This window comes from Phycodurus eques, chromosome 4, assembly GCF_024500275.1.
Source record: "Phycodurus eques isolate BA_2022a chromosome 4, UOR_Pequ_1.1, whole genome shotgun sequence".
Classification (NCBI taxonomy): Eukaryota; Metazoa; Chordata; class Actinopteri; order Syngnathiformes; family Syngnathidae; genus Phycodurus; species Phycodurus eques.
Genome location: NC_084528.1, coordinates 10,216,224 through 10,243,669, shown reverse-complemented (window position 1 = coordinate 10,243,669; position 27,446 = coordinate 10,216,224). Strand labels below are relative to the sequence as shown.

Sequence of the window (27,446 nt, the reverse complement as noted above, 5' to 3'; positions counted from 1 at the left end):
AAAGACAAACGTTTATCAAATCTGCAAATAATGTAGCATTTGTAGGCACTGCCTTGAATTAAAAAAATTTTTTACATAAAAACTCATGCTGCATGGAAATAATAAATCCAGTATACATAATGTGCCGATTGAAATTCGTCTCCGTCAGTGGCCCACCATCCATTTAAAAAAAATAAAAAATAAAAATAAAATAAATTTGCCGCGTCCTGTATGCTGCTAAAAAAAAAAAAAAAAAAAAAAAAGTGGAAGCGGGTACCGGGAGAAGTGTGTGTGTCGAATTTTTTTTTAGCCACGCCCAAAGAATCCGGAAAACTGAAATGATAAAATTAAGTTTAACACCATACCTTTTATAACAGTTGAGACCTACACAGTTCTCAGTCTTTGAACGTTTTTCAGCAATTATCTTCAAACATGTATAATGTATTCAGAACCAGATCTCTGAACTTGACAGGCTTTTGAATAAATTAAAATCGAAGAATTTCAAAGTGGTCCTTGCATCCTTTAATTTTTATGTGGCCTTACAAGGATAAAATTTGTACATCCCTGGCCTAGGTAAAATATTGTAAATTGGGAATTTTACGTGTGGTATTTGTTTTTTCTCTTTATCGGAAAGTTGCCACCCGGAACCAACGTCACTGGGGGGTGTTGCCGTGCGGACTTACTTGAAAGACGGAGTCCCCGCTGATGCCGAGTAAATGGCATGTAATGGCATACCTCTTGTAACTAGTGAAATGGCAGCACAGTAGGCGCGTCTCAGTGACTCTCGATGGAGCTATTCGGAAGCAATTTTGATGACTCTGTATTTTCGGAGGCGAAAGACCGAGGCTCCGTATCCGTGTCTTCCTATAACGCTAAATGCTGCGAGCCGGAGGTGAGCGCTCGGAGCGAGTGTACTCCGCTGGGTGTACCAGCTTGGAACTAGTATCGTAATAATAATAATAATAAGCAAAACAGAAAACATGCTATAAAAATGATTTACTTCAAAGCCACTACCCTGCCAGTTTCATATTACATAAACCTAGCCTTATCTACGTGTAGTGTTTGGTCATTTTTCCGTGTATGGTAGGAAGATGCATTGGAGTAAACGATTGCCCAATGTTGTATCCCTTATAGTGGTTTTGTGAAAGTGCTGCTCTCGACACAGAAGATTCTTTGGAGAAGCAGAAAGTTTTCAAGTTTAGAGGTGACCTGGCTACGAGGCAGGGCAAATACCAGGTATTTATTCATTAAATCTAACAACAATCTGCCCTTTTTACACATAGTAACACGATTAATAAATGTCATCAGACTTCCAGCTGTCATGTCAATCAAGCTCACTGAGTTTCTATTCATCATTCAACACAATTTCTCTCTTCATTTGTAATGCCAAACGTGTGTGTGTGTGATAGACAGCCCTGGATGCGTACAGCAGTTGCTTGGAGTGGATCGCTGACAACAACCTGTCAATCAAAAGAGATATTTTGGAAGGAATGGCTCGATGTTGCACCAGGCTGGGCCAGAGAGACCGAGCGATGGGCTTAGTGGATCTGCTGGTACACCTTCGGAATAACTCACGCTGCTCACATTTGCTTTGCACCTTGGAGACTTTCCAAACAGTAGGCTACAGCGTTCCCCCGCATATTTGCGATTCACCGCTTGCAAATTTGCCTATTTTCAGGGGCGAGCGTATCCTCCATTATTCGCAGAAAATTTACCTACTTGTAGTTTTTATGCTCAGGCAAAGCCCAGTGTAATATAAAAGTATTGCTTTGGCACCATCTTTTGACATCTTGGTGTCGAGGAACTATGTTGAAGTGAGAGGAGGAACTTTATTTAGATCCATCTCCATCACCCTTTTCACCTACTGTGGCCATATTATTTGACAATTTTTTTTGTGGAACGTATGTAGTTTTCGACATAACAAACAGCAATGGAACTCCATACCTTAGCCATTACTGCTATCTAGGAGTATTCCTTGCACAGATCACTTATCAATCCTGTACAGAAGTGATTCTCAAAGTGTCACTCGGGCTCCCTGTAGTGGGATGCGAAGAATCAATACTAAACGTTCAAAATGTGCATAGGTTACAGTGGTTTAAACCATCCATCCATTTTCCGTACCGCTTGATCCTCACAAGGGTCGCGGGCGTGCTGGAGCCTATCCCAGCCATCTTCAGGCGAGCGGCGGGGTACACCCTGAACTGGTCGCCAGCCAATCGCAGGGCACATATAAACAAACAACCATTCGCGCACACATTCACACCTAAGGGCAATTTAGAGTCCTCATTTAACCTACTATGCATGTCTTTGGGATGTGGGAGAAAACCGGAGTACCCGGAGAAAACCCAGGCAGGCACGGGGAGAACATGCAAACTCCACACAGGCGGGGCCGGGATTTGAACCCCGGTCCTCAGAACTGTGAGGCAGATGTGCGTTCATCCGGCGTGGTTTAAACCTTGTTTTCTCATGCAATACGGTATGTTTTTTCAGTAAAGTTGTATTTAACTTGAGTCCTGTACGTTTGCATGATCTTTTAGAACTGTTTGTTTTCAAACATTTGATAAAAAAATCGCAAAATTATTATTTCAGTATTTTTTATTTTATTTTCCTATTTTCAAGAATTTGTTCATGTTCAAATTGTGCTGTTACTGTAGCTTACAATAATATTAACTGTACGTTTTAGGAATAAAATCTCTGCCTCTTTTCTGAACACTTAGGCTTGGCTACGAAGCAACAGCAGTTCAAGGTTGGTCATGATGGTGGTACTAAGATAGCGAAGTATTTTTTGAGCTGGTACTTGGTGTTAAAAGTTTGAGACCACCTGCTGTACAGTATTTTCTATAAATCGTATGCTTGCAGTTGCTTGCAAAAACCCAAAAATGTGTTGCGTTTATAGCGTGTGGGACGGGTAAAAAAAGTAATGTTTTAATATGGTCTCCCTTGTACTACAGATTTTCACCCATTGATTCGTCTCGCACGTATCAGCCACGATAAACGGGGGGGGGGGGGTCATGATACCAAGAAAATGTGCATCAAATGTGTATCTTTTTTTCCCAGAGCAAAGAAGCCTCAAACACTTGTCACCTGACCAGCCTGCTGCTGCTCAAGGTAAACCTTGAAGCCCATCCGCACCTCCGCTAGCTCAATACGCTGCTTCGATTGCTGCATTTCTGAAGGTTACATTGTTTACTTTGCCGCAAAGGTCACCGTCTATCAACATTTTGGAGTTGTCGGAGCCAGAATGTCGTCTCTACAGGAGCTCTGTAGCCTGCTGCCTTTTAACCCCTGGAATTGGTACAACTTGGGGAAGATGTGTCTGCAGCTACTGGAGCACCCCGCAACCTCTCGTAATGGTCTCTTCGTTCCAGAGGGGATCCTCGGTCAGTCTCCGATGGAGTTCCGTTCCTACGGTGGCGAACAAATATGTACAAGTAGTATATATATATGCATCGTTTCTACCCCTGCTATAATTGTTTTTATTAATTTAAAAAAAATATATATATATATTTTTTTCAGTAAAGTCAACCCCTGTTTGTCATGGGGTATACATTCAGGACCCACCTGTGATATAAAGAGAGCATATACAAAAAATATTTTAAGATAGTTTTACTCAACCACATGCTGTGAACATATTTAGACTTGTTGACATTTAAACTTTTCAGCATATTACTTTGTGACTGCTGTCACTCGCTTGCTGTCAAGAAAAAAGAGACTTGCTGGCTTGGGTGGTGGGCCTAATGCCCACCACAAGCCTATTTGAATGTCACGCCACTGGTTCAACCAGACCATAATAACAAAAGTCTTAATGCTAACGTGTCATGTGAAACGCCATAGATGGGCTAATGGAAATCAGCATAGGATGTCACGGTAATTATAAAGGTTCAAACAATTACTCACACACACAGGGCAGCAACACATACAAACAGATTTATTGAGAACTAATCGATTATCAAATTAAAACTTTTGATAATCGTTTAGATACATTGTTAAAATCGTACAAATCTTTGGAATTTCATTCTTTCAACAATAAGTATTCTCAAGTTTTTGTAGTCCTCCATAAACGCAGACTTTTTTCAATCCATCCATATTCCATACCGCATATCCGCACTAGGGTCAGGGGCATGCTGGAGGCTATGCCAGCTGACTGGGCGAGAGGTGGGGTACACCCTGAACTGGTCGCCAGCCAATCACAGTGCACATATAAATAAACAACCATTCGCACTCACATCTACAGGTAATTTAGAGTTTTCAATGAACCTACCATGCATGTTTTTGGAATGTGGGAGGAAACCGGAGTACCCAGAGAAAACCCACACGGGTGCAGGGAGAACAGGCAAACTCCACACGTGAGGCCGGATTTGAACCCGGGTCCTCAGAAATGTGAGGCAGATGTGCTAACCAGTCGTCCACTGTGCTGCTGACTATATTTTGTGTTTAATCAAATGAAGACATTTGCAAACACAGTATCTACTTTGGAAAATAATGATAAACGTTCCTATTTTCTGACATTTTATGAACCAAGCCATTAACTGAATCGTAATCAATTTGTGTATATTCTGCTATTTTAAATAATGTCCTGTTTTTGAATAAAAGGGATTGAAATTAAAAAATGTGTTCTTTATCTAATTGATCAATTAATACAAAATATTTGATAGATTAATCAGTTACTAAAATAATTGTTAGCTGCTGCCCGAGTAAAGAAATAAAGTATATATGGTCTCTCTATATCAGATTTTCTAGAATGTTTCCCGTGCAATAAATGGGGGTTCACTGTAAATATGTGTTTGAAAAACACTTGTAGTTCATACATATAAAACAATCAAATGGAAAAAAATAAGTATTGCCTGCATGTAGTGTGGTTGTTGAAAGCTTTTATCAGTTTATTTTGTAACTGCGGAGTGTCATATGTCGGTACCGTTGTAAACCCAGGACCTCCTGCAGTTGAATGTCAAGTGCCGTGGAACTTTTAAAAGCCTTAACTTGGATTTACTAAAATGAGGGCCTTCATTATCACGGTGGGCGACTGGTTAGAGCGTCTGCCTCACAGTTCTGAGGACTGGGGTTCAATCCCTGGCCCCATCTGTGTGGAGTTTGCATGTTCTCCCCGTGCCTGCGTGGGTTTTCTCTGGGCACTCCCGGTTTCCTCCCACATCCCAAAAACATGCATGGTAGGTTAATTTAAGTTTCTAAATTGCCCCTAGGTGTGAATGTGAGTGCAAATGGTTGTTTGTTTGTATGTGCCCTGCGATTGGCTGGCAACCAGTTCAGGGTGTACCCCGCCTCCTGCCCGATGATAGCTGGGATAAGCTCCAGCTCGCCCGCGACCCTAGTGAGGAGAAGCAGCTCAGAAAATGGATGGACGGAGGGCCTTCATTATCAATAAAAATTACACTTAATCCTTACATTTTGTAATTTGGTTTCTGACTCCTGACAGAGGAGAAAGGCAAAGACCCTGAAGAGCAACATGAGGAATTCTCTGAGGACAGACTCTGGCTGAAGGCCTGCACGTGTTTCATCAGGACGAGGTAGTCGCACACTTGACCACTGGTCATCGACAGCTCTTTTCATAGGCCCTCTGGTTTTAGACTTCTGCTCCGAATCCTGCAGCAGCAGCAGTCGTCGTTTGTGCTGCAACGCAACCAAAATGTCCTCCAAACAGCAGAGGAAGCAATAACGCATCTTAATCTCAACCAAGCGACTCTGCTCACCCTCACTGAGGTGAGTAACGCTGTGTTGGAAGAAATTATCACTGAATTAAGTGTTCAACCTGTGCGTGGTGTTACAGTGGTGTTTTTTTTTATACAGTACAATACATTTCATGAGTACAGTTCATTTGTCAGTCAGGTAAATTGCAAAACAAACTGCATTTTTGTGTAAAGGAACAGATTTAATGACATTTAAAATGAAATGTTAACATCTTAAATCTTTTCTTTTTAGGAAAATGCAACATCAGTAGTTTGGCTTTTTAGGAAATGAAGGAGGCAGAAAACATTGTGTGAATTATTATGCGATTAAAAAAACCCCACTAAGGATGGCATTGGGTTAGGCAGTTTGAATAACACTTAGTTGTGTTTTTACTGCAGTACTTTATTTCTTGTGCTCCACTGATTTTCACATTTACGTCATGCCTAGGTAGGCTCTCCATTTGATTGTCATCATTTTTATGATAGACTAGTTTTGAACAGAAGTCAGATCTGCCTTGCAGGCCTTAGGTTTGACACCTGTGCACGTGTCTTTTTATTGCCAGGTCATGTCAGAGGACCTGAACCCAGAGAAGATGAGGGAGGAATATCAGGACGGCAAGAGTCTGTCTAGTGTTTGTGTGCAGAGCTTCGGGGAGCGCTGGTGGAATAAGATCTTAATGAGTAGGGTTCTGGATGCTGATGGACGTCGCGGGCCAAGCGACACCAAGTCGTGATGCTTCCGTGTTGTCCACTACAAAGCGTGGTGAACCAAACAAAAATAACTGGATGGAGAAGTTGGGCTTTTTTGCACTGTAATTTAATAGGCTGCCTAAATGTAATGTGTGCCTTCATATAAAGTGTGTCACTGGATGAAATAATTCTCAGAGAACTGAGATTTTAAAGCATATTTTAAAATGTAGACATGTTCTATACCCAAATGTTATGTATAAAGATGTTTTTAAAGGCACAATTTGGAGTTTTACCCATGGTTTTGTGCTTGTATAGCATGAGCAAAAACTATTCAACCCCTTTGCAAATGTTATCCACAGAAATGATAAATTGCAATTAACACCCCCAAAAAATAATACAAGAAAAATGTAGAGCTTATTACATGCTGCCATTCATGACTAAAAGTGGCCATCTATTGAAAGTTTGACAGTTCCAATAGTGAAAGTAATCTACAAAAAAAAATGTAAGTAAAACAGCCTTTAAAATATGTCCAATAAACATGACTCAATGTTAAAGACATTATACAGCATGAAAAACATGCATGTAAATGTTAAATAATGTGATGAGCAAAGTACAGTGACAAGTTGAAATGTTTGAAGTTGAGTAAGAGCTAGTGGTCAGTAGGAGGCGGCGTGTGGCGTGTCGAGTGACCACCGGGAGGCAAAGCTGTCCTCTATGGCTCTGGCAGCAAGCTTCAATCTCAGACAATTCATTTCCCTAATCAGTTGTCTCTCTTGGCTGTCCAAATGTGCCCGGCCTCTGTCCAGTGAGACTGGCAGGTAGAAGAAGAGAGAGAAGAATACATGAAATGATGGGCTTTAATGCTCTGTAAACTGGTCATTTAATATGTTGCCCATGTCGACTCACAATTTGTGCCAGTGCTCTCTGTGGGGGAACTGCTGTTCAGACACACCATGGCGTTGCTTCCCGCCTGCTTCGGTGTGGCTGGCTTGGCGGTGGCCTTCCTGACACGACTGATGTTGAAGCCTGGTCTTGAATAACCTGGAACCACACGATTAAGAATGTGTTACGTACGTGCACTTGCCTGTTAGCTAATCATCTGTCCATCCATTTTTAGATGCTGCTTGTCCTCATTAGGGTCACAGGTGAGCTGGAGCCTATCCCAGCTGACATCAGGCGCAATTTGGACATTATCACTTAAGGGTGTATGTACTCAGTTTTGTTGCCAGTGGTTTCGACAATATTGGCTGTATATTGCATTATTTTGAGGAGACTGTAAATTTACACTGACTACACATTATACAGTGGGGCAAAAAAGTATTTAGTCAGCCACCAATTGTGCAAGTTCTCCCACTTAAAAAGATGAGAGAGGCCTGTAATTTTCATCATAGGTATACCTCACCTATGAGAGAGAAAATTAGAGAAAAAAAACACAAATTCAGAAAACTTGTCCACAACCTCAATCAGTCACACTCCAAACTCCACTATGGTCAAGACCAAAAAGCTGCCAAAGGACATCAGAAACAAAATTGTAGATATGGACCAGGCTGGGAAGACTGAATCTGCAATAGGTAAGCAGCTTGGTGTGAAGAAATCAACTGTGGGAGCAATTATTATTAGACATACAAGACCGCTGATAATCTCCCTTGATCTGGGGCTCCACGCAAGATCTCACCCTGTGGGGTCAAAATGATCACAAGAACAGTGAGCAAAAATCCCAGAACCACATGGGGGGACCTAGTGATGGCCTGCAGAGAGCTGGGACCAAAGTAATCAATGGCTACCATCAGTAACACACTACGCTGCCAGAGACTCAAATCCTGCAGTACCAAACAGTGTCCCCCTGCTTAAGCCAGTACATGTCCAGGCCCGTCTGAAGTTTGCTGGAGAGCATTTGGATGATCCAGAAGAGGATTGGGAGAATGTCATATGGTCAGATGAAACCAAAATAGAACTTTTTGGTAAAAACTCAACTTCGTGTTTGGAAGAGAAAGAATGCTGAGTTGCATCCAAAGAACACCAAAGCTACTGTGAAACATGGGGGTGGAAACATCATGCTTTGGGGATGTTTTTCTGCAAAGAGACCAGGACGACTGTAAAGGAAAGAATGAATGGGGGTGAATGTATCGTGAGATTTTGAGTGAAAACGTACTTCCATCAGCAAGGGCATTGAAGATGAAACGTGGCTAGGTCTTTCAGCATGACAATGATCCCAAACACACCGCCTGGGCAACAAAGGAGTGGCTTAGTAAGAAGCATTTCAATGTCCTGGAGTGGCCTAGCCAGTCTCCAGATCTCAACCCCAGAGAAAATCTTTGGAGGGAGTTGAAACTCAGTGTTGCCCAGCTCCAGCCCCCAAAACATCACTGCTCGAGAGGAGAACCGTGTGGAGGAATGGGCCAAAATTCCAGCAACAGTGTGTGAAAACCTGGTGGAGACTTACAGAAAACGTTTGACCTCTGTCATTGCCAAAAAAACGATACATAACAACAAAGTATTGAGATGAACTTTTGTTATTGACCAAATAACATATTTTCACGACCATAAGGCGCACTTAAAAGTCTTTAATTTTCTCCAAAATGGACGGGGCGCCTTATAATGTGGCGCGCCTTATGTGTGCACCGAGTTCAAAAATCTATGAATGTTGTTGTGTGATGAGCGCTCCGCTTGACTGACTGGGAGCATTTCCTGCCGACGCTGCTTTTTCAGAGGAAAAGCGGAGGTGGTTGAGGACAGCATGCGGCCGTTAAAGGGGGAAGGGTGCATGTGACAGAGAACGCTAAAGACACACCCCCAGTAGGTATATAGCGCCGGTATGTGCATTGTGCAAAACAACATTGGTTTGGCTAAGGACCCCCGAAAATGACTGCGGTCAAACCAGCCTCCACTCGTAAAGTAGCAATCAAGCCAGCCGCCCCCAATTTTTTACATACTAGGCATTACGGTAATAAGTCGCCAACTCGCGGCGGAAGCCACCTTCAAAATAAAAGCTTCCCAATAATATGGACGTCAATTCTCTTCCATTAAGGAATGCAACCAGCAAGGTTAATTTGAATCTTGAGATGCATTAAAAAATCTATGTCACTCCAGCCGCTGGACATCGACGTAAACAGGGCGTTCAAAGTGGAGTTGCGAGCGGCGTGGGAGCCATGGATGACAGATGGCGAACACAGCTTTACTAAGACTAGGAGGCAGCGCCGGGCGAGTTACGCCACAATTTGTGAATGGATTGTGGATGCTCGGGCTAACGTGTCTGCTTGCACTGTTGTTCGAGCTTTCGTAAAAGCCGGCTTCATTTCTGAGGAGCCGCACGGCAACGAGACTGACTCCGACAATGAGAGGGAACCTGCCGTGTTTGATGGAGAACTTGCCCAGCTGTTCATTTCATGCTACCGCATGTTTTAAGATAGCATAGGTTTTACCATGCCTGCGCCCAATAATACAGTGCGCCTTATTGGATGTGTTAAATACAGAAATAGACCCCGTAACTGAGACTGCACCTTTTAATACGGTGCACCTTATGGTCGTGAAAATACGGAACTTATTTTCCACCATAATTTGCTAATTATTTAAAAATCAGACAATGTAATTTTCTGGATTTTTTTTTCTCATTTTGACTCTCATAGGTGAGGTATACCTATGATGAAAATTACAGGCCTCTCATCTTTTTAAGTGGGAGAACTTGCACAATTGGTGGGCGACTAAATTATAAAAATATAATAAACTTTTTTGTCCCACTGTAGCAGTGTCATTGTTTTCAGTGTTGTCCCGTGAAACAATATTCACAATAATTGAATGTGATGTGCGATGCTGTGCATACCGTACAACAATCACCACCATACCCTCTGTGCAGCATATTTTTATCCATTGTATGTGAAATTGTCTGAAGGAGAGAAACTTTGTATTCAATTTTGAATATTACACAGATGAAGGCAGCTCTTACTCAAGTCCGCTTTTATTGCATTCTAAAATATCGTTTCTGGAAATTATGTCTCTGGTCATCAAACATACTAATAATGTGTGTGTGTGTGTGTGTGTGTGTGAGAGAGACTTGTGTAGTTACTTGTGTCTGCTGCAGGCCTGGATTGCTGTTGCTTCACTATGTGCCCTGTCTGATACACCACTTCATCCCACTGCAAGATTACACATATAGCACACATTTGTCACAAAATAATTTTGTTTTCTGTGCATCGCCGCTTAATTTTTTGCTGTTCTCACCTCATGTCCAGCCACATTTCTCGGGATGTGCATCAACCTGTCCCCTCCCGCCAGCGTTCGCCTTCTCTTCTCCAGCTCGCCGTCGGCGTGCTGGAGGCGCTCGGCAGCGGCGTCCCGTTGCCAGTTGCGGTCGGCGCCCAGCTGGCGTGCCTCCGCTGCCGGGAAGCCCTCCAGCCCCTGTGTGAGGGTGCCAGTAGAATGTGAAAGTGAAGCGACGCCACAGGAGATGCTCGAGCCAAAGCGAAGCTGGAACGTGGCTTTGATAGCTTTCTTGTCAAGAAAAATCTCATTGGTAGCATATGTCACAGTCGCAGCCAGGCCACGTCTACATGGGGCTCTCATTAAAATTTGCTTTTGGGGCCCTGGATTTTTGCCAATAATATTGATTATTCAATATTGAATTTCCCCTTCAGGGATGATAATCAATATAATAAAATGCAAAAAATACACGACAAGAACAGATTGCTATAGATAAGCGATAGAGATAGAGAGAGAGAGAGAGAGAGAGAGAGAGAGACAGTGTAGTTCACATCTGAAAGGAAAGTCACTCATGATTGATTTACACGACAAAGTCATGAAGCCTAATTGAGCTACAAGTAACAAAAAATTTTTTTTATACTTTGCATTTAATTTGAAAGTATAATCTGGTTTATTATTTTTGGTTTAAAAAACTGCAAATGCAAGAAGAACAATAACGTGCAAGAATAAATAAAAACTCTTCAAATGTCAAGCAAAAAGTTAAATAATGATGCAAGAGGTGATTAAAAATGGTTTAAAAACAAATACAAAGTTGAATAACTTTTATTTTTTTTTGTAATTCTGTTCTTCCTCAAAATGACTGCAAAAATAAAAACTACATACTCCAGACTCTGGTTACTGTTAATTGCTCTTGGTTGGCTAATGCTCTGGCAAAGTGCAGGATTCCAACACTTTCTCCCTCCCCACCTCCGAGACACATCAGTTTCGCTTATTTCTGACCTCACCTGCATGTTTCTTTTCTCTCCGTCTGACCTTTTCATCCTCACATCTTCAACCTGTCGTTCGATGCGAAGTTGCTCCTTGCACAGTTCCTGAGAAAAAGAATGCGTCAAGAAGACAAAGGTGATCAAACAACTGCCAGTGGCATTTAACACCAACAGTAATTGTATTACAAAAAAATACCAATGTGGCCATGTTGTTTACAAAATGTTTACTTTCATACTGTCTTCTACATTGTCATTTGGGAAGCAAAGCAAATTTATTTATATAGCGCATTTCATACACAAGGTAACCCAATGTGCTTTACATGATTAAAAGCATTTTAAAACAGAGAAAAAACAGCTTATAAACACTTAAAACAGAGAAAAACATAAAAGTACAATTAAAAGCGTACAATGCAAGAAATATTATTTAAAAGTGGAAATGCTCTAAAAGGAGTTTTGAACCTGGACTTAAAAACATTGACACTTGGGGCTGATGTCACTTCTGTTGGCAACTTATTCCATTTGCGTGCAGCATAATAGCCAAATGCTGCTTCACCATGTTTGGTTTGGACTCTGTGCTCCACTATTTGACCTGTCGATCTCAGAGCCCTAGTCGGTTTATATCCCATTAACATTTCTTTCATGTATTCAGGACCTAAACCGTTTTGGTAGTACAAAACTATAACCAATTTCCATATTATTTTGTGAATGGATGACACGTGCTGAGGAAGAGCCCATTCTATGATATTCTTAAAAGAGTGAGGGGAAGAGGAGAAGGGGAATAAAAGGTGTCTCCTCACCTGCTCAAGCTGCCTCCGCTGCACCTCCAGCTCCATCTGCCTGATGTCCAGATCCTGGACTGCTGCTGCTGTTTCCTGCTCACGGACATCCATCTGCAGCCAAACAGATCAGTTTTTAATTGGTTACACAGTTGATGAACACCACCAACATGGCTGTTATTTAGTTACTGGCTGCAACATTAGGTACAGCGGCACATTCTAATGAGCTCTACTATTTTTTAATACAAATAATGTTTTGATATAAAATATTTTTGTTTTATTCATACCCTCTCTCAATATATGCATCTATTTTTTGTAAATGCATTGTTGATTAGAATGCACTACAGAGGTTTACATATGCACTATATAAAAAGGCATGTTTTCTTTTTTTTTCTCACTGAGTGACATGAAATTAGACTAAACTTTTCCTGTTTTAGGTAAATTAGGATTACCTTAATTATTTCTATTTCTAAATGCCAGAATACTGAGAGGATTTTTTTTAGACAAGTGAGACCATGCGTGTCAAATGTACAACCTGCGGGCCAGAACCGGCCCATCAGGGGGTCCAATCCAGCCCGCGGGCATTGTTTTGCCCATCAGGAAAGTTTTAGTTGATTTATACATAGCTTTTATTTTGACACAAGCACCGTAGAACCAGAAGTGCTGTGACTCGCGTGACGTGACATGCACGAAGCTGAGAGAGAAAATATTGCCGTGGCAGCGCACACCTCCAATCCATATGCATTAAGAGAGTGTGACTTTGTGTGAAGCGATGCCTATACATGTATCATATCATGTATTGTTTGTTCAGTAACGGCATGTACAAATGTGCACATGTGCAGTTAAAGACAAGTTTGTTAAATTCATTGGGACATGGGTTGATTAAATCCTGGATAAAAAGTATTGTGTTACATCAAACAAACAAATCACAATGTGGTGTCGACTCCGGACAGGAAAAAGCTGAATGTCACTAAATTGAGCTAAATTGATGCATGCTAGTTGGAGAGGGGTTGCTAATTGTTTGTGTTGACTAATAGTAACCTCATATACTGTAGACTTTGTGTTTTTAGCTTCTTCTCTCTCTCTTTTTTTGGCAAGCTACTGGGTGACTATTAAATAAGAAAGTAATTTAAGTTTCTATTTTTGCACTTACTGTGGATATACATGTCCTAACAGACATAGCTCACACATTAACTTTGCTTCATTTTTTATTTTTAATTTTCACTCTGTAATCGGCCTTTGTACATTTACAAGGCAGTGGGATAACTCCACTTTCATTCCAAAAAGTTCCCACTTTAGTATGTAAGATCTTAATTGACCTAAAATAGAAAAAAACATTTAGTCTGACTTCATGTCAGACAGTGAGAAAAAAAGCATATGTGCCTTTCAGAAATGTAATGATATATATTTCTCAGAGTTGAGTTTTATCGCGGTATTAATCTCACAGTCTGATAAATATTGCGATATCGTGGGGAAAGCTCACGGTATTACAGGAAGGTTAACGGTACAGGTGTGGCAAAGATACAAAAGCAGGCAAACCGAAAGACCTCTTTCTTGCTGGCCGAGTCCTCAAAAGGCTTCAGTCGTTTCTGTGCATTTCCCCACAGGTTTTAGTGAAAAAGACCTCTTCCAATCACATATTACCGTGCACTTCTATCCCCATCCATCCAATGTTTATATTCATATATTGTACCTCCAAAACGCTATTATTGCTGCAGTAATAATCATGCTATGCTCACAATAACAAAATTGTCCATTGAGAAAGTATGTTCACTAATTTTACAGTATTTTTCATCAGTCATATTTCTTTTATTTACATTAGAAATTGAATACTGCCTACTAACTGATTTCTTTGCTTGAGTCCAAAATTTCAAGTCAAAAATGCACGATCACTCTTAAAGGCCTGGGAATCCTTAGTTTCTGTTCCTCTGCTTAGTGATATATTGTAGCATTTATTTTTTTTCAGTAGCCTCTGTAATGATTTAAGGAAAGCATGTCAGAGGGTATATTTTTGCATTGATGTCTCTATTTGTATGGAGCTGACCTGTTTTAATATTTCATTTTTTGGACTAATGGAATGTATTGGGGAGGGATACAGCCTCCTCCAAATGTATTGGAACAGCAAGACCAATTCCTTTGTTTTTGTTGTATACTAAGATATTTAGATTTCAAATGAAAAGATGAATATGAGACAAAAGTGCAGAATTTCAGCTTTTATTTCATGGTACTTACATCTAGATGTGTGGAACAGCTCAGGATAGAGCACCTTTGGTTTGAAGCCACCCACTTTTCAAGTGAGAAAAAGTATTGCAAGGTACAGACATTATTAAATTAACTTAAAGTGAACAACATTTAATATTTTGTGACATAACCGTTATTTGCAATAACTGCATCAAGCCTCCGACCCACTGACTTCACCAGACTGTTGCATTCTTCATTTGAAATGCTTTTCCAGGGCTTTACTGCAGCCTCTTTCAGTTCTTGTTTGTTTCTGGGGGTTTCTTCATTCAGTCTCCTCTTCAGGAGGTGAAATGCATGCTCTGTTGGGTTAAGGTCCGGTGATTGACCGTCCAATGTTTCCCCCTGATGAAGTCCTTTGTTGTGTTCGCAGTGTGTTTTGGATCATTGTCTTATTGCATGGATGCATTTTTCTCTAAATTGCCAGAAAAACTGGTTTTGTAGACTTCATAATTCGTTCTGCTGCTACCATCATGAGTTACATCATCAATAGACACTAGTGAGCCTGTTCCAGAAGCAGCCATGCAAGCCCAAGCCATGACATTACCTCCACCATGCTTCACAGATGAGCTTGTGTGTTTTGGATCATAAGCAGATCCTTTCTTTCCCCATACTTTGGCCGTTCCATCTCTTCTGTGGAGGTTAATCTTGGTCTCATCAGTCCAGAAAACTTTGTTCCAAAACTTTTGTGGCTCATTTTTGTTCTACTAATTCAATCTGACCTTCTGATTCCTTTTGCTGATGAGTGGTTTGCATCTTGTGGTATGGCCTGTATATTTCTTTCTCTGATCGATTTTCCCTCTTCTCTCAGCTTCAAAATGGTTGGCTTTTCTCCCATAGACAGCTCTCTGATTTTCATGTTTGCTTAACAGCAAATTCAGTTTTCACAGGTGAAACCCAAAGCCAAAAACAAGCACTACCTAATGTTTAAGCAATCAATCAAAAGGGAACACCTGAGCAACTAGAAACACCCATCAGTCACGTTCCAATACTTTTGCTCACTTTTAAAATGGGCGGCTTCAGAAAAAAAAGGTGCTCTGTCCTGAGTTGTTTAACATATCTAGATGTAAATACCGTAAAATAAAAGCTGGAATTCTGAACTTTTGTCTCATATTCATCTTTTGATCTGAAACCCAAATGTCATCATAGTATAAAACAAAAACAAAGGAAAGATGCCCATTTTAAATAAATTTGGGCTTAACTGCTTATTTCAGATTTGCATTATGATAGGAAGATAATTATTTCCTGAAACAGCAAAAATGTCACCACATAAACAAAACAAGAGGGAGTTGAGTGGCCCTGAAGAGCTCCTTGTCAATTCTTGGACTGAGAACATCCTTGTCACCTTCCTTGTGATCTCCTGGTCCAGTCTACGGATTTGCGAGACTTGCAGGTCCTGTTGATGTTGGAGGAGACGTCTTTTGTTTGCATCAAGCATTTGTAACTCCTTCGCCTTCAGCTCTCTCTTCATCGCTGCTAAACTGTGAGAGGACCATGATCAATAAAAAACATTTTTCCAACATAGAGTTTGGTATGAGTGTTTACTTTTTCCTTTGCTGTGTTAGTTTCTCTTCCTCCTGTGCGAGGATATTTCTGCGCTGTTCTTCAGCCTTCTGAAGCAACTCCTGTGAAGTCAAAAGAGTTAAGCCAGACATTTTGAAAACGTGTATTCTTATCTAACACGTCATTGCGCTGCTTAAGTTCTACCTGTTGCACATAATAGGCGTCCTCTTCCGATTGTTGCGCCACCAAATCTTTACGCAGCGTCATTACCTCCTGCCTAATGAGACCGTGTGCACACCTTTACATCTCTTCTTTATCCTCTAAAAATAATCTTTGAAAACAATTGTAAAGTGCAATATCACCTTTCCTCGAGGTATTCCATCTCTTGCTGTCGTATCTTTTCCCTCTCCCGGTTCTGATATTCCACTATGAATTCCGGGTAGTGATTAAACACAGGGTACTGGCCTTTTGTGAGCGGCGTGACGTCAGAGAGCAGCCGCATTGGCTGAATGTCAGCCGGTGTTTTAATCATCAGCCGGTAGGCGTCTTTAATCATGGCTTCCATGTCCAAGTTGTTCCGATGGTGGAAAAAATACTGATACATGGAAAAACAAGAAAGGTAAAAATTGTAATTTCAGTTTTCTGAAGAAATATGCCTCAAAAGTCAACAACACTTGTGAGTTCATACTCACGCATCATGTCACATGAGACTTCAGCTCACTGAGCATAAAGGAATACATCACTCCACAGTGTGTTTGTCGTTTGCTTGGCTTTTCGCAATTCTACCACAGAAATGTTCCAGAGTGGAAAAGGATGATGATGACCACAAAGCAGGACATTACGTAGCCCCTTAGCTAACATGGGGGTGGGGACTTTTGCGTCTCCTTGCAATGTGTATTGCGAGGGAATGCAATTTTAAAATGTTACTTACTCGTAAACACTGCCTTATAGTTAGTAAAGCTTTTATGATGGTGACAGTTTGAGACATTAATTCACTTTGCATTATTTCTTCCGGGAACAATTGTTTGGAGGGCAGCATGGTGAAGTGTTAGTTACCGTGTCTCGGTTCAAATCTCAGCTCAGGCACTCCTATGTGGATGTTTTTTTTTGGGGGGGGGGGGGGGGGGGGGGGGGTGATTCTCCAAGTACTTTGGCTTCCTCCCACATTCCGGTTTGCTAAATTAGACAAAATTATCCTTATGTGTGAATGTGAGTGCATGGTTGTCTGTTTTTACAGGCCCTGCAATTAGTTGGTGAACTGTCAGGGTGTACAAGGAACAAAATACATACAGCTTTGGAATTTATAAATGTATGTTTGAGTATGATCATCTCTTTTATTCTACACACTATTGATAACATAACTTCCAAATTCCAATATTGTTATTTAGAGCATGTATTTGCAAAAAAAAAAAAAAAAAAAAAGGGCAGTGCTGGTCTCTTATTTTTTTTCTAAAGCTGTACATATATATGAGAAGTGTCAGACAAGTCCCAGGATACGTGTCACAAAATATATTTATCCCAGACTACAAACTACAAATTTCTCGCTTCGATGTGGGTCAGACGATCAAGGAGCATGTCTACAAACAGATCCTACAATGTCTTGTAGCAGTGCCGGGAGGGCCATCATCATCACAAATGTCACCGCACTATTTATATGCTTACATGGCAATCAGACTAACTGGTTCACATCTTGGCATTATGATTGCATCAATCAGATCCTTCTCAATCAATCAAAACACTATTTATCACTGAGGGGCTATTTAAACGGCGTGAGGAGCAGCGTTATTACAAAAGGACAGACAAAACATCAAGAACATAAAATCACAAAGTGCAAAATCTCAACATAGTCTCTGACATAGATGTCAAACTAAAGGCCAGATTCGGCCCGCCAAATTATTTTATGTGGCCCGCAAAAGCAAATCCTGTGCATCAACTTCCATGATTCTTGCTAAAATCTGAACCAAAATTTCAATTTGTCATATGTAAGAAATCATCACGTTGAGATATTGCAAAAGCATTCTTTTGTTACCAAACCCCTTTTTACAGCAACTTGATCAATAGTTAAACTATTGACTTCTGATGTCGAAACTAGTTAGCCATCAATTTGTTGTTTAATTGCCTCATGTTATTACATCACATTTATATGGTTTCACAGTCATAGCGGCCCTTTGCCAGAGACCCTAACTATAATGTGGCCCGTGATAAAAATGAGTTTGACACCCCCGGTCTATGATAAATGTCTGCTATTAAGTAAAATTTGAAGTGTGAGATGCATCATAATACAATTTGGCTTCAATTCACCACCTCACCAACTGCGGCCTGTCACATAAATGTACATACGCATGAGTTTGCTATACAGGTGTGCATTTTCTACAGTAAAGCTTATTTTGATAGGTCACATACACTGTGCGGGAAGCTGCATTCGGCTCTTTCAGGCCCTATCTTATGCATATGGAATGTTAATAAGTGAGCCCACTTGGGCTATTCTGATACACTCCCAGTCTCAATAGAGAGAGATAGAGAGACAGAGACAGCAAGACAAAGAGAGGTCACCTCAAAGTCCTCTTTCTGGGAGCAGAGCAAGAGGGGCTCCCGGCAGCACGTCAGGTAGGCCACGCAGGCCATCAGCAGGAAGGACGGATGGTTGGAGAAGACGTTGTCGAAGAGTCTGAGCCACTCGTCACGGGTCAAAACCTCAGAGAATAAAGTCTCCAAGAGAGGCCACACATAGAGCTGCCACAAATACAGAAAAATAACAAAATGCAAAGATGGGGTCACGTGTACATTCGGTGGTGGGCTACGCCATGCGTCTCTTCCACGTTGTGTGTTATCATGGAGCATTACCTGGGAGGTGATCCCACAGTCCACCAGGTGTTGCAGCAGCTCCTTGTCATGATGCGCCAGAATGTTCTCTGCCATGCTCAAGATGTTTAGGGGAGGGTTGGGGAAGTACTCAAACCAGTGTTGACACCAGTTCACTGTGAAACAGCACATCCAAGTCAACTAAACACACAGCTTGCATGTGCGAAAGCTCCCAGTTACAGTCAAAACATACCTAAGACAGTGGCCACCACCTCAAAGCACAGCATGGGATTGTTCTGGAAGAGCTTGACGAATGGAAAGGCTAACAGTGGAAGATACTCCACCTCTCCAAAGATGGAAGCCCAGTGAGACAGTGCAGACAAAACCCTGTGAGTAGATGGAGGGGATGAGGACACAAAATGTTGCATTAAGAACCTTGTGAATAACCAAACTGAGCAAGTCTAGTGGAAGGATGTGAACCTCTGCAGCCCCCTCTGGAGCTTTTGACTTTTGATAGGATACTTCTCATGGAGGGTGAGATAGGCTGAGTGGAGGCCTTTATCAGTCAGACTGCTGTGTGCTGCATAGTTCTCAGGTAGGCACAACAAGGACCGCCACACAAACATCCTAAAAGGTTGCACAATATTCTGGATAGCAACAGTATTCTACATTCACTTTCATGCTCAAGCTCCAAACTGAGGCGAGAATTGCAGTACCTGTATTTACCAGGATATTCTCCAAATGTTTTAAGAAGACCCAGCAGTCGCGTCTTGTTCAGACCACCAGGGAGTTGGTTCTGTTATAAGATGAAGACAAACCTCTATTACAACAAAATTGGAATTTTTGTTGTTGTTGTTCTGAATAGTTACATCAGACTGAGCTGCTGATTGTATGAATCAACATAAAATTATATAATAAGGCCTCTTTGTAAGGCATTTTATTTTGTTTATTTACTGTTTTTTTTTTGTTGAAACACTATCTATACTTTGTTTGTCTCATTGTTCCTTTTATTATGCGCTGGGGAAGTGTACAAAAAAGGGGAGCATGGGATGGTTTAATTTGTTGATTGTTCATTTGTGGTCATCTGTCGTATTGTATATCAGTGTTTTGCATACAATAGCAAACCAATCAAAAGATTTAAGAAAAAAATACAAATCAGGCTATGTTGAAGCAGATTTCTCAAACTATTGCCTACGTGATTAAAACCTGTCACACAAAACTTTTTTTTCCATGCGGTGTAAAACTTTAAAATATTGTTATTTTCTGTATTCCTACCTCTTTATCCTCTACTGCAGGCCCAGCAGTGGGGGCACGGATCTTCACCCGTTTTGGCGGACCTGTGTGAGTAGCTGGTCTTTGGATCATATCGAATTTGACCTTTAGATTCGATGGTGCCTGATTCGCTGCACTGTCAGAGACTACTGCCACCTGTGGGAGAGGAGGCTGTGAAGGACAGTAAGTTACAAGTTGCTATCTGACAGAGCATGCTCATTTCAACCATATATCACATGCATGTTACTTTGTTTAAATCCTCCGTGAGACTCTGAACGCTGTAGACACTAATGCTGCCATTGTCCAAGATGGCCACCACATGACGACCAGTGGGGCTGATGGTCACCGTGTTGATGACAGTGTTGTGGGAGCCGACGTGGAAGAGCAGCTTGGAGGTGTGAATGTTAATAAAACGCATAATTCCATCTTGGCTCAGTACACCCAATGTCTGTGAAGCGAGCAGGAAGAGAAGAAGGTGTGAATACATGCTTAATGGCCAGACGTGTCCCCATGACATCACCTGCTCTGGGAAACAATTGCCAATCCACCACAGCAAGTATACCTGATTGGATCCTCCATCAAAGCTGTCAGAAAGGAATTCCAGCTGCCTGACAGTCCGAACCTGAGTGGGCATCTGGATCACCTTGACCAGCGTTTTGCTTTCCAAACACCACAGGTGCAGCAGGTTAGACCGGCCCCCAGCTGCCAGGCTCTTACCATCTCTGTCAACATGACACATTGGCAGCATGGAAATAGGAAATATCTGATCTGTAACTCATGAAATTCAATCAAAAAAATAAATACGTAGGTTCGTTGCAAATGTATGCCCTCCCCAAATCTATGTTGAACCACATTTTTCTTTTATCACGGCATTGCATTTTTGGGGTATAACTCTATCAGCATAAAATCCATCTTGACTTGGCAAAAAAAAGCCCACTCTTCCTTGTAAGGGTATTTCCTAATCTGGTCCTAAACAACAATACCTGATTCATCTCAGTATCTCCTCTCTTGCTATATCTACAGTACGGCATATTGTGTTTTGGTGAAGCCTTACAAAACATGGAAAAGTGGCGTGCAGACATGGTTGGTGTGGCTGTGAAGAAGTAAGAGACTCACTGTGTCACAGCGAAAGCCTTGTAGAAAAGCCGGGGTCCAGAGTCTGGCACTGGAAGCTGGTATTCACACACTAGCGTGTTGCTGTCCCAAGCAAAAATGGAGTCGTCACTGAAACAGCTGAGGATGTTGTTGCTAAGAGGAAGGAAGAAAACCTGAAACAAGGACCACCATTACATTAATTATGAAAGCAAGATCAGTGTGATAATTTTATGTATTTATGGCACCTGGTTTGGCGAGTGAAAATTCCTGCTTTAGCAGCAGAATTACAGCACACGAAATCGAGCAAAGGAGTCATATTTGGTCATTTAATCTGGTGATCAAAATGGACCCTGTACACCCCACTAAGAAGCAATAGAGCCATGTTGTTTCTGACAGCCAATAAGGTAAAGTCGTAGCACGTGTGTAAATACTTGGTTGGTCTACTGTTAAAATTTTGAATTCCAAATATTTCAATTAAAAGCTTGCATGACTCTATAGTATAGACAGAACATCAAATCCTTTATTCTCTGCCACCAAAGCAAGCCTCTTCGCCTCTCTCAGAAGGCAATGTTGATGAATGTTAATTACTGTATAAGGTTTTATAATTAAAGAGTTAAGTAAATATGTGTACTGTTGTAATCTTTGTCTCAAATATGTAAAGTATAATTACTGTTGACATATTTTAAACATTCTGGTACCCACATACACATACACAAAAATTCCTGGGGAGGGGGGCAAATCCTACTTTGCGGTTTTTAACCTTTCGCGGTTTTTAACCGTTCTGGTCCCCATTAACTGGTCCCCGTTCTGGTCCCCATTTACCGTGAAAAACGAGGGATCACTGTATATCTTGTCTATTGTGCACAGAATCGCAGGACAGAGAGAGAGAGAGCGAGCGGCATAGCAGCAGTGTTAACTCTGAGGAATACATCCACAAGTCTCTGGAGTCTGGAACATGCTATTTTTGGTACAGTAAAAAAATAAATAATTCAAGCCGTTTGCCTTTGGCAACAGATTTGGAACTAGGAAGCACATTAATTGCTCGCAGCTCATGAAAGCGACTCGGCTATGATGAGTACTGTACGTCAACAATGTCACCATGAACAAGCACACTGGTGTTGTAAGTTTGGAAAAAATGTCAAACTTTCAAATATTTTCAAGTTTAAAAAAATATTTATTTACAATGATTTTGTACTGTACTGGACGTTTTAGGCCACAAAAAAACCTACAAAACAATAATTTTGTATTGTACAGTAATATGGGTGCCTATGGCCTCAACAAAAAAGTGCTTCAATGTAACGGACAATCGGCTATATTGGAGAAACCCCCCGCCCCTATTAGTCCGTTCTGTCCAGGTTCCACTGTACTTTAGGAGAGTTCATTCTATTTCAGCATTACAATTCCAAAAGAGAAATGTGATAATATACAAGGAATAAAAAATAGGTAAAATTCATGACAATGAAATACCAGTATAGCTTTTTGTTCATTATATTTTACAGTGCCACCAGAAAGTATTCACAACCCTTCACTTTTCCACATTTTGCTGTTACAGACTTATTCTGTAGCTGATTTGAGAAGAGTTTCTTTAAAAATAATCTAAATAAAATATCCCATAATCCATCCATCCATTTTCTTTACCGATTATCCTCACTAGGGTGGCGGGCTGCTGGAGCCTATCCCAGCTAGCTTCGGGCGGGAGGTGGGGTACACCCTGAACTGAAGCCAGTATTTTGTTATCTTAGCTGTGTGCTTTGGGTCATTGTCATGTTGGAAGGTGAATCGATGCCCTAGTCTGAGTTCCAGAGGACTCTGGAGCAAGTTCTCATGAAGAATTTCTCTATATTTGGCAGCTGTCATCTTACCCTCAATGTGGACGAGTCGCCCAGTTACTGCAGCAGACCCCACAGCATGATGCTGCCACCACCATGCTTGACAGTAGGGATGGTGTTAGCCAGGTGATGAGCAGTGCTTCTTCTTCTCCAGATATGACGCATGCAAGTCAGGACAAAAAGTTCTATTTTGGTTTAATCAGACCAGAGAATTTTCTTTCTGCAAGTCTGAGAATCTTTAAGCTGCTTTTTGGCTAAATTCAAGCAGGCTGGCATGTGCCTTTTAGTGAGAAGTGGCTTCCGTCTGGCAACTTTACCATAAAGGCCTGATTGGTGATTAGCAATGGTTGACCTTCTGGATGGTTCTATCTCCGGAAGGCAATACTGGACTTCTGCCTGAGTGACCATTGGCTTCTTGTTCACCTCTCTGACCAAGGCCCTTCTTCCCTGGTTACTCAGCTTTGTTGGATGGCCAGATCTAGGTCCAGGTGGTTCCAAACTTCATCCATTTCTGAATAATCAAGACCACAGCGCTTTTTGGGACCTTCAATGTTGCTGAAATTCTTTTGCATCCGTCCCCAGATTTGTGCCTTGACACAATCCGGTCTCAGAGGTCTGAAAAAAATTCCTCAGAGTTCATTGCTTGGCTTCTGCTCTGATATGCACTGCCAACAATGAGACAATGAGGTGTGAGCCATTCCAAATGTTGTTCAATCAACTGAATTTACCACAGGTGGACTCCATTCAAGTTGTAGAAGCATCTCAAGGATGATCAGTGGAAATCAGATGCACCTGAGATTAAGTTTGCGTGTCATAGCAAAGGGCTTGAATACTTGCCGTAATTCCTCGTGTATAATGCGCACCCGTGTATAATACGCACTCCCAAACTTGACCTAAAAATTCTGGAAAAACCTTCTACCCATGTATCATGCATTTTTTCAATGCATGATTTTGCTTCTAACCATATGATCAAAACATTAAGTATTATCTGTATTTTGTTAGTTTTTTTTCAAAGAATTATTCTGACGTTAAGTACTTTATTTGAACATGTAATACTTTTTTTTAATTTACTTGCTCCTATTTTGAAATTCACAGCCCTACTTTTATTTAGTAAATGAGAAAAAACACAGTTGTGCTCATATGTTTGATTACCCAGGAAGAATTTGTAAGATTTGTACCATTCTTTAAAGAAAACATGATGGGCCAGCGAAACACATTTAATTTTATTTTAATGGGATTCAAATTAAACTGTCAAGCATTTCAGAAAAGCATTATCATTAAACAAAACATAATCATAAAGGAATTAATGGTGGTTGTTGTTCAGTCATCAGTCGTATTTAAAAATAAATAAATAAATAAATTGCACAAATTCTGCCAGGGTATGTAAACTTAAGAGCACAACTGTACATATATGCAGTCATACGTACCCCTGTCATATTGGAATGAAAGTTTACACCTCTCATAACCTCTAGGTGGCGGTGGCATATTGGAATGAAAGTGTACAGCTTTTTCATAACCTTGAGATAGCAGCATACATTTATCAAATGTTAAAAGTTTTTTGCATTTTCCCCTATAGCCATGTATAATGTGCACTATTGATTTTTGACAATTTTGTGGGGGAAAAAACGGGCATTGTACACGAGAAATTCCGGTTGTACCTATTATGTTTGAATGTTTACATTTTTTATAAATTTACACAAATGTCTGAAAATGTTTTCAATTTGTCATTATGGCATATTTTATGTATTTTTATTTTTATTTTATTTTTTTACAGAAACCTATACTCAAATCAGCTTTAGAATAGGTCTGTAACAGCAAAATGTGGAAAACTGTGAAGGTTGTGAATACTTTCTGGTGGCACAGTATAACAACTTTTTTTCTACTTTTATAACCTTCCATTGCTGACTGGCTGGGACAAATCACATGGGTTTACTGCCTTACGGTGAGGCAAGTGCCATCAATATGACATAAGGTTAACCAACCATATTTGGGTCCTTGGCCTAGAAAGTGTTCCAAGAAGATAATCTAACCCAGTACAACTACAAATTTAAAAGTAGTGGATGGGTACTTGATGCTCTCTAAAAAATCCTTTACCTTCTGTATGCCAACTGACTGATGAATGTTGAGCTTCCTCTTCCTCTGGAAGGTGTCCAGGTCCCACAGCTGAGCGGTGTCTGAGGATGTGGTGACAGCATACCGGCCTGAGCTATGGATGGAGATGGACGAAACTGCCCCTTCATGACCGCGCATCCAACTGACCATCTGCTTTGTGTCTGTGCAAAAAACACAAGCACAAAGTATTTATTTCTGGTTAGTAGGGTGGTGGTTCACATGATATATCAATGGTAGATGAAGCTGGTTTATGAAAGAAAGAAGACAGGTTGCATTAAAACTCAATTGGAATCAAAGATGATGATGATTTGTCATTGTTGTCATACCTTGGTCAAAACACTTGATGGTATTGTCAACAAGAGCCACCAGGAACTCTGCGCTCCGATGGAAGCTTAACGCCAGATGCAGTGCAGGCCTGTCCCGTCTTCTGCACTAGATGAAATCTGTCCAAAGATGAGAGGGACAATCATCTTGTTAAGGGAGCGTTAAAGAAAAACTGTGGTGCTAGATTATGCAGCACACATTTAAATGTCTATCAAATATGTGTCAGGCATGCGGGCATCATAAATGTGTTTTATGGAATAGGCTGGAGAAAAAAATAATTGACTCACCTGTTTCTACTTATGTCAAAGGCATAGATGTTGCCATGGTGATCACCAGCCAGGAAGTATTCTCCTGTGGTGTCAAAGGCTGCATGGAGGAAACGCACCTTAGTCTGCTGAGCAGTACGGACCACCGTCAACAACACACTGGGGAAATACAAACAACACACTAAGAAGGAAAACTGAAACGAGGAAACCAAACAATTTGAAAATCATGGCTGCTCTCTCATGGCGACGACAATACTAGGCTGACATGCTATTGTATGCCTTTTAAGACACAGATTATTTGGAAATTAAGGGAAATCATGTCATTAAATATTTAAATGAAAAATGAAATATAAAACAAATTCACAGTGTGAGAACAATGCTAACATTCTTACATGTGCAATTTAAAAATGCCAACAACGTAATGTCATTTACAGTAACATGATGATTGTTTTTTGTTGTTGTTTTTATATAGAGTTAGCATCACGCCGTTGACCATTTATTTAGCAGCGTACTCAGTCAGTGATGACAGGTTCGATTGTTTAAAATCAATTTTCTTGCTTCTCTAGAGAGGACTGCTTAATTTGTGCAGGTTGTTCGATTTGTAGCGAGCTTGTTCCACTTGTTAGATATATTTCTATGCTGCTGCTTACAGGACACACACACACTATCTTTTGTTTGTTAAAATATGAAATATGACTATGAAGTGACACAAGTGGTTAATGTTTCGAATCTCAATAGGGCACAATATTGAAAAGGTTTAAATACAACCACGACAATAACCGTGTAAGCGGTTCATGAAGCTCAGCTGTAGTTAATATTACCCTTTTCCAGAAGATGGTTTTCGATGCTTGAGCTTCCCTTCTTCTCTGTTCCCAATGTCGGTCACATCCATTATTATGAGGTTTGTAAAAACTGGATTTATAAATGAGGCTTCAGTTGGAGCTACATGTCAAGCTGCAATGCCAAGCGGCTAATCCTTGCTGGCGGGGTGGGTAGCGGGAAATTTGGGAAAAGAAAACCAACGCTTTCTTGTATGGACAAATAAACAAGTGCCAGTCACTATCATTTAAAGCTTTCACATGTTTGCCTCGTTAGAAAGACCTACTCGCGCTTTTTAAATCGTAAATTCACTAACTTCCTCCAACTTGTTTTCGTAGTCATTCATTAGTTGTCGGCCAGAGTCGACGTCATACATAAACAGAGAGGTGCACCACGGGAGATGTCGTTTACCAGGACCCCCCATCACCCAGCACCCAGCATTTCCATCATTATAAAGGCGGGCAAATTTTCTCAAATCATTTTGAGTATTCGTTTTCTGTTTCTTATCAATCAAAATTGAACGTGTGACAATGCCATTAGCGGAAAAACAATAATTAACACATACAGCCGCTTCTGGAAATAAGCCTGCTTTCAAAATAAACGGAAAACGGTCAGTGCATGTGCTTCATTTTATATCCCATAACAAGTCATTTTTCGCAATAATAAAAGCCAGCCAAAAAGTATTTGAACAGATCCAAACACCAAACAATGCACTATGGTTTGGTGCAACCTGTCAGACATGTATACAATCCACTCTTATTCTTTCTCATTTTGACAGACGTTTTGTGTATTCGGTCTGATATGAACATTACATGCCATGTATATATTATTCTGCGCAGATTATTAAATCATTTGGGTTTATTTTACATTAATT

At 40.8% G+C, this 27,446-nt stretch overlaps 2 protein-coding genes across 2 annotated transcripts; one reads left to right on the top strand and one right to left on the bottom strand.

Moving 5' to 3' along the window:
• Window positions 1-653: 653 nt before the first annotated feature.
• Window positions 654-6,633, top strand: zgc:101716 (uncharacterized protein LOC492784 homolog). Its single transcript, XM_061673897.1, has 8 exons — window positions 654-871; window positions 1,114-1,215; window positions 1,389-1,532; window positions 3,037-3,087; window positions 3,182-3,359; window positions 5,414-5,504; window positions 5,565-5,697; window positions 6,227-6,633. The coding sequence occupies exons 1-8, from the start codon at window positions 767-769 to the stop codon at window positions 6,395-6,397; spliced, it is 975 nt and encodes a 324-aa protein (XP_061529881.1). The 5' UTR covers window positions 654-766; the 3' UTR covers window positions 6,398-6,633.
• Window positions 5,868-27,112, bottom strand: tbc1d31 (TBC1 domain family, member 31). Its single transcript, XM_061673895.1, is given in 24 exon segments — window positions 5,868-7,164; window positions 7,260-7,394; window positions 10,417-10,486; window positions 10,572-10,748; window positions 11,555-11,641; window positions 12,334-12,426; window positions 15,896-16,031; window positions 16,096-16,175; window positions 16,258-16,330; window positions 16,416-16,648; window positions 18,607-18,786; window positions 18,898-19,031; window positions 19,109-19,242; window positions 19,336-19,482; window positions 19,572-19,651; window positions 20,131-20,283; window positions 20,375-20,575; window positions 20,690-20,849; window positions 21,244-21,395; window positions 25,146-25,324; window positions 25,490-25,565; window positions 25,567-25,606; window positions 25,775-25,912; window positions 26,575-27,112. Coding segments are annotated over 24 exon segments (3,084 nt in total). The 5' UTR covers window positions 26,646-27,112; the 3' UTR covers window positions 5,868-7,009.
• Window positions 27,113-27,446: the final 334 nt, after the last annotated feature.

Excerpts from the sequence above, each read along its gene's own strand:
- zgc:101716 (XM_061673897.1), top strand. The coding sequence starts at position 767 with ATGGAGCTATTCGGAAGCAATTTTGATGACTCTGTATTTTCGGAGGCG. Across the intron at positions 1,216-1,388 it reads CGAGGCAGGGCAAATACCAG|ACAGCCCTGGATGCGTACAG; the intron begins GTATTTATTCAT and ends TGTGTGTGATAG. Across the intron at positions 3,088-3,181 it reads CCAGCCTGCTGCTGCTCAAG|GTCACCGTCTATCAACATTT; the intron begins GTAAACCTTGAA and ends TTTGCCGCAAAG.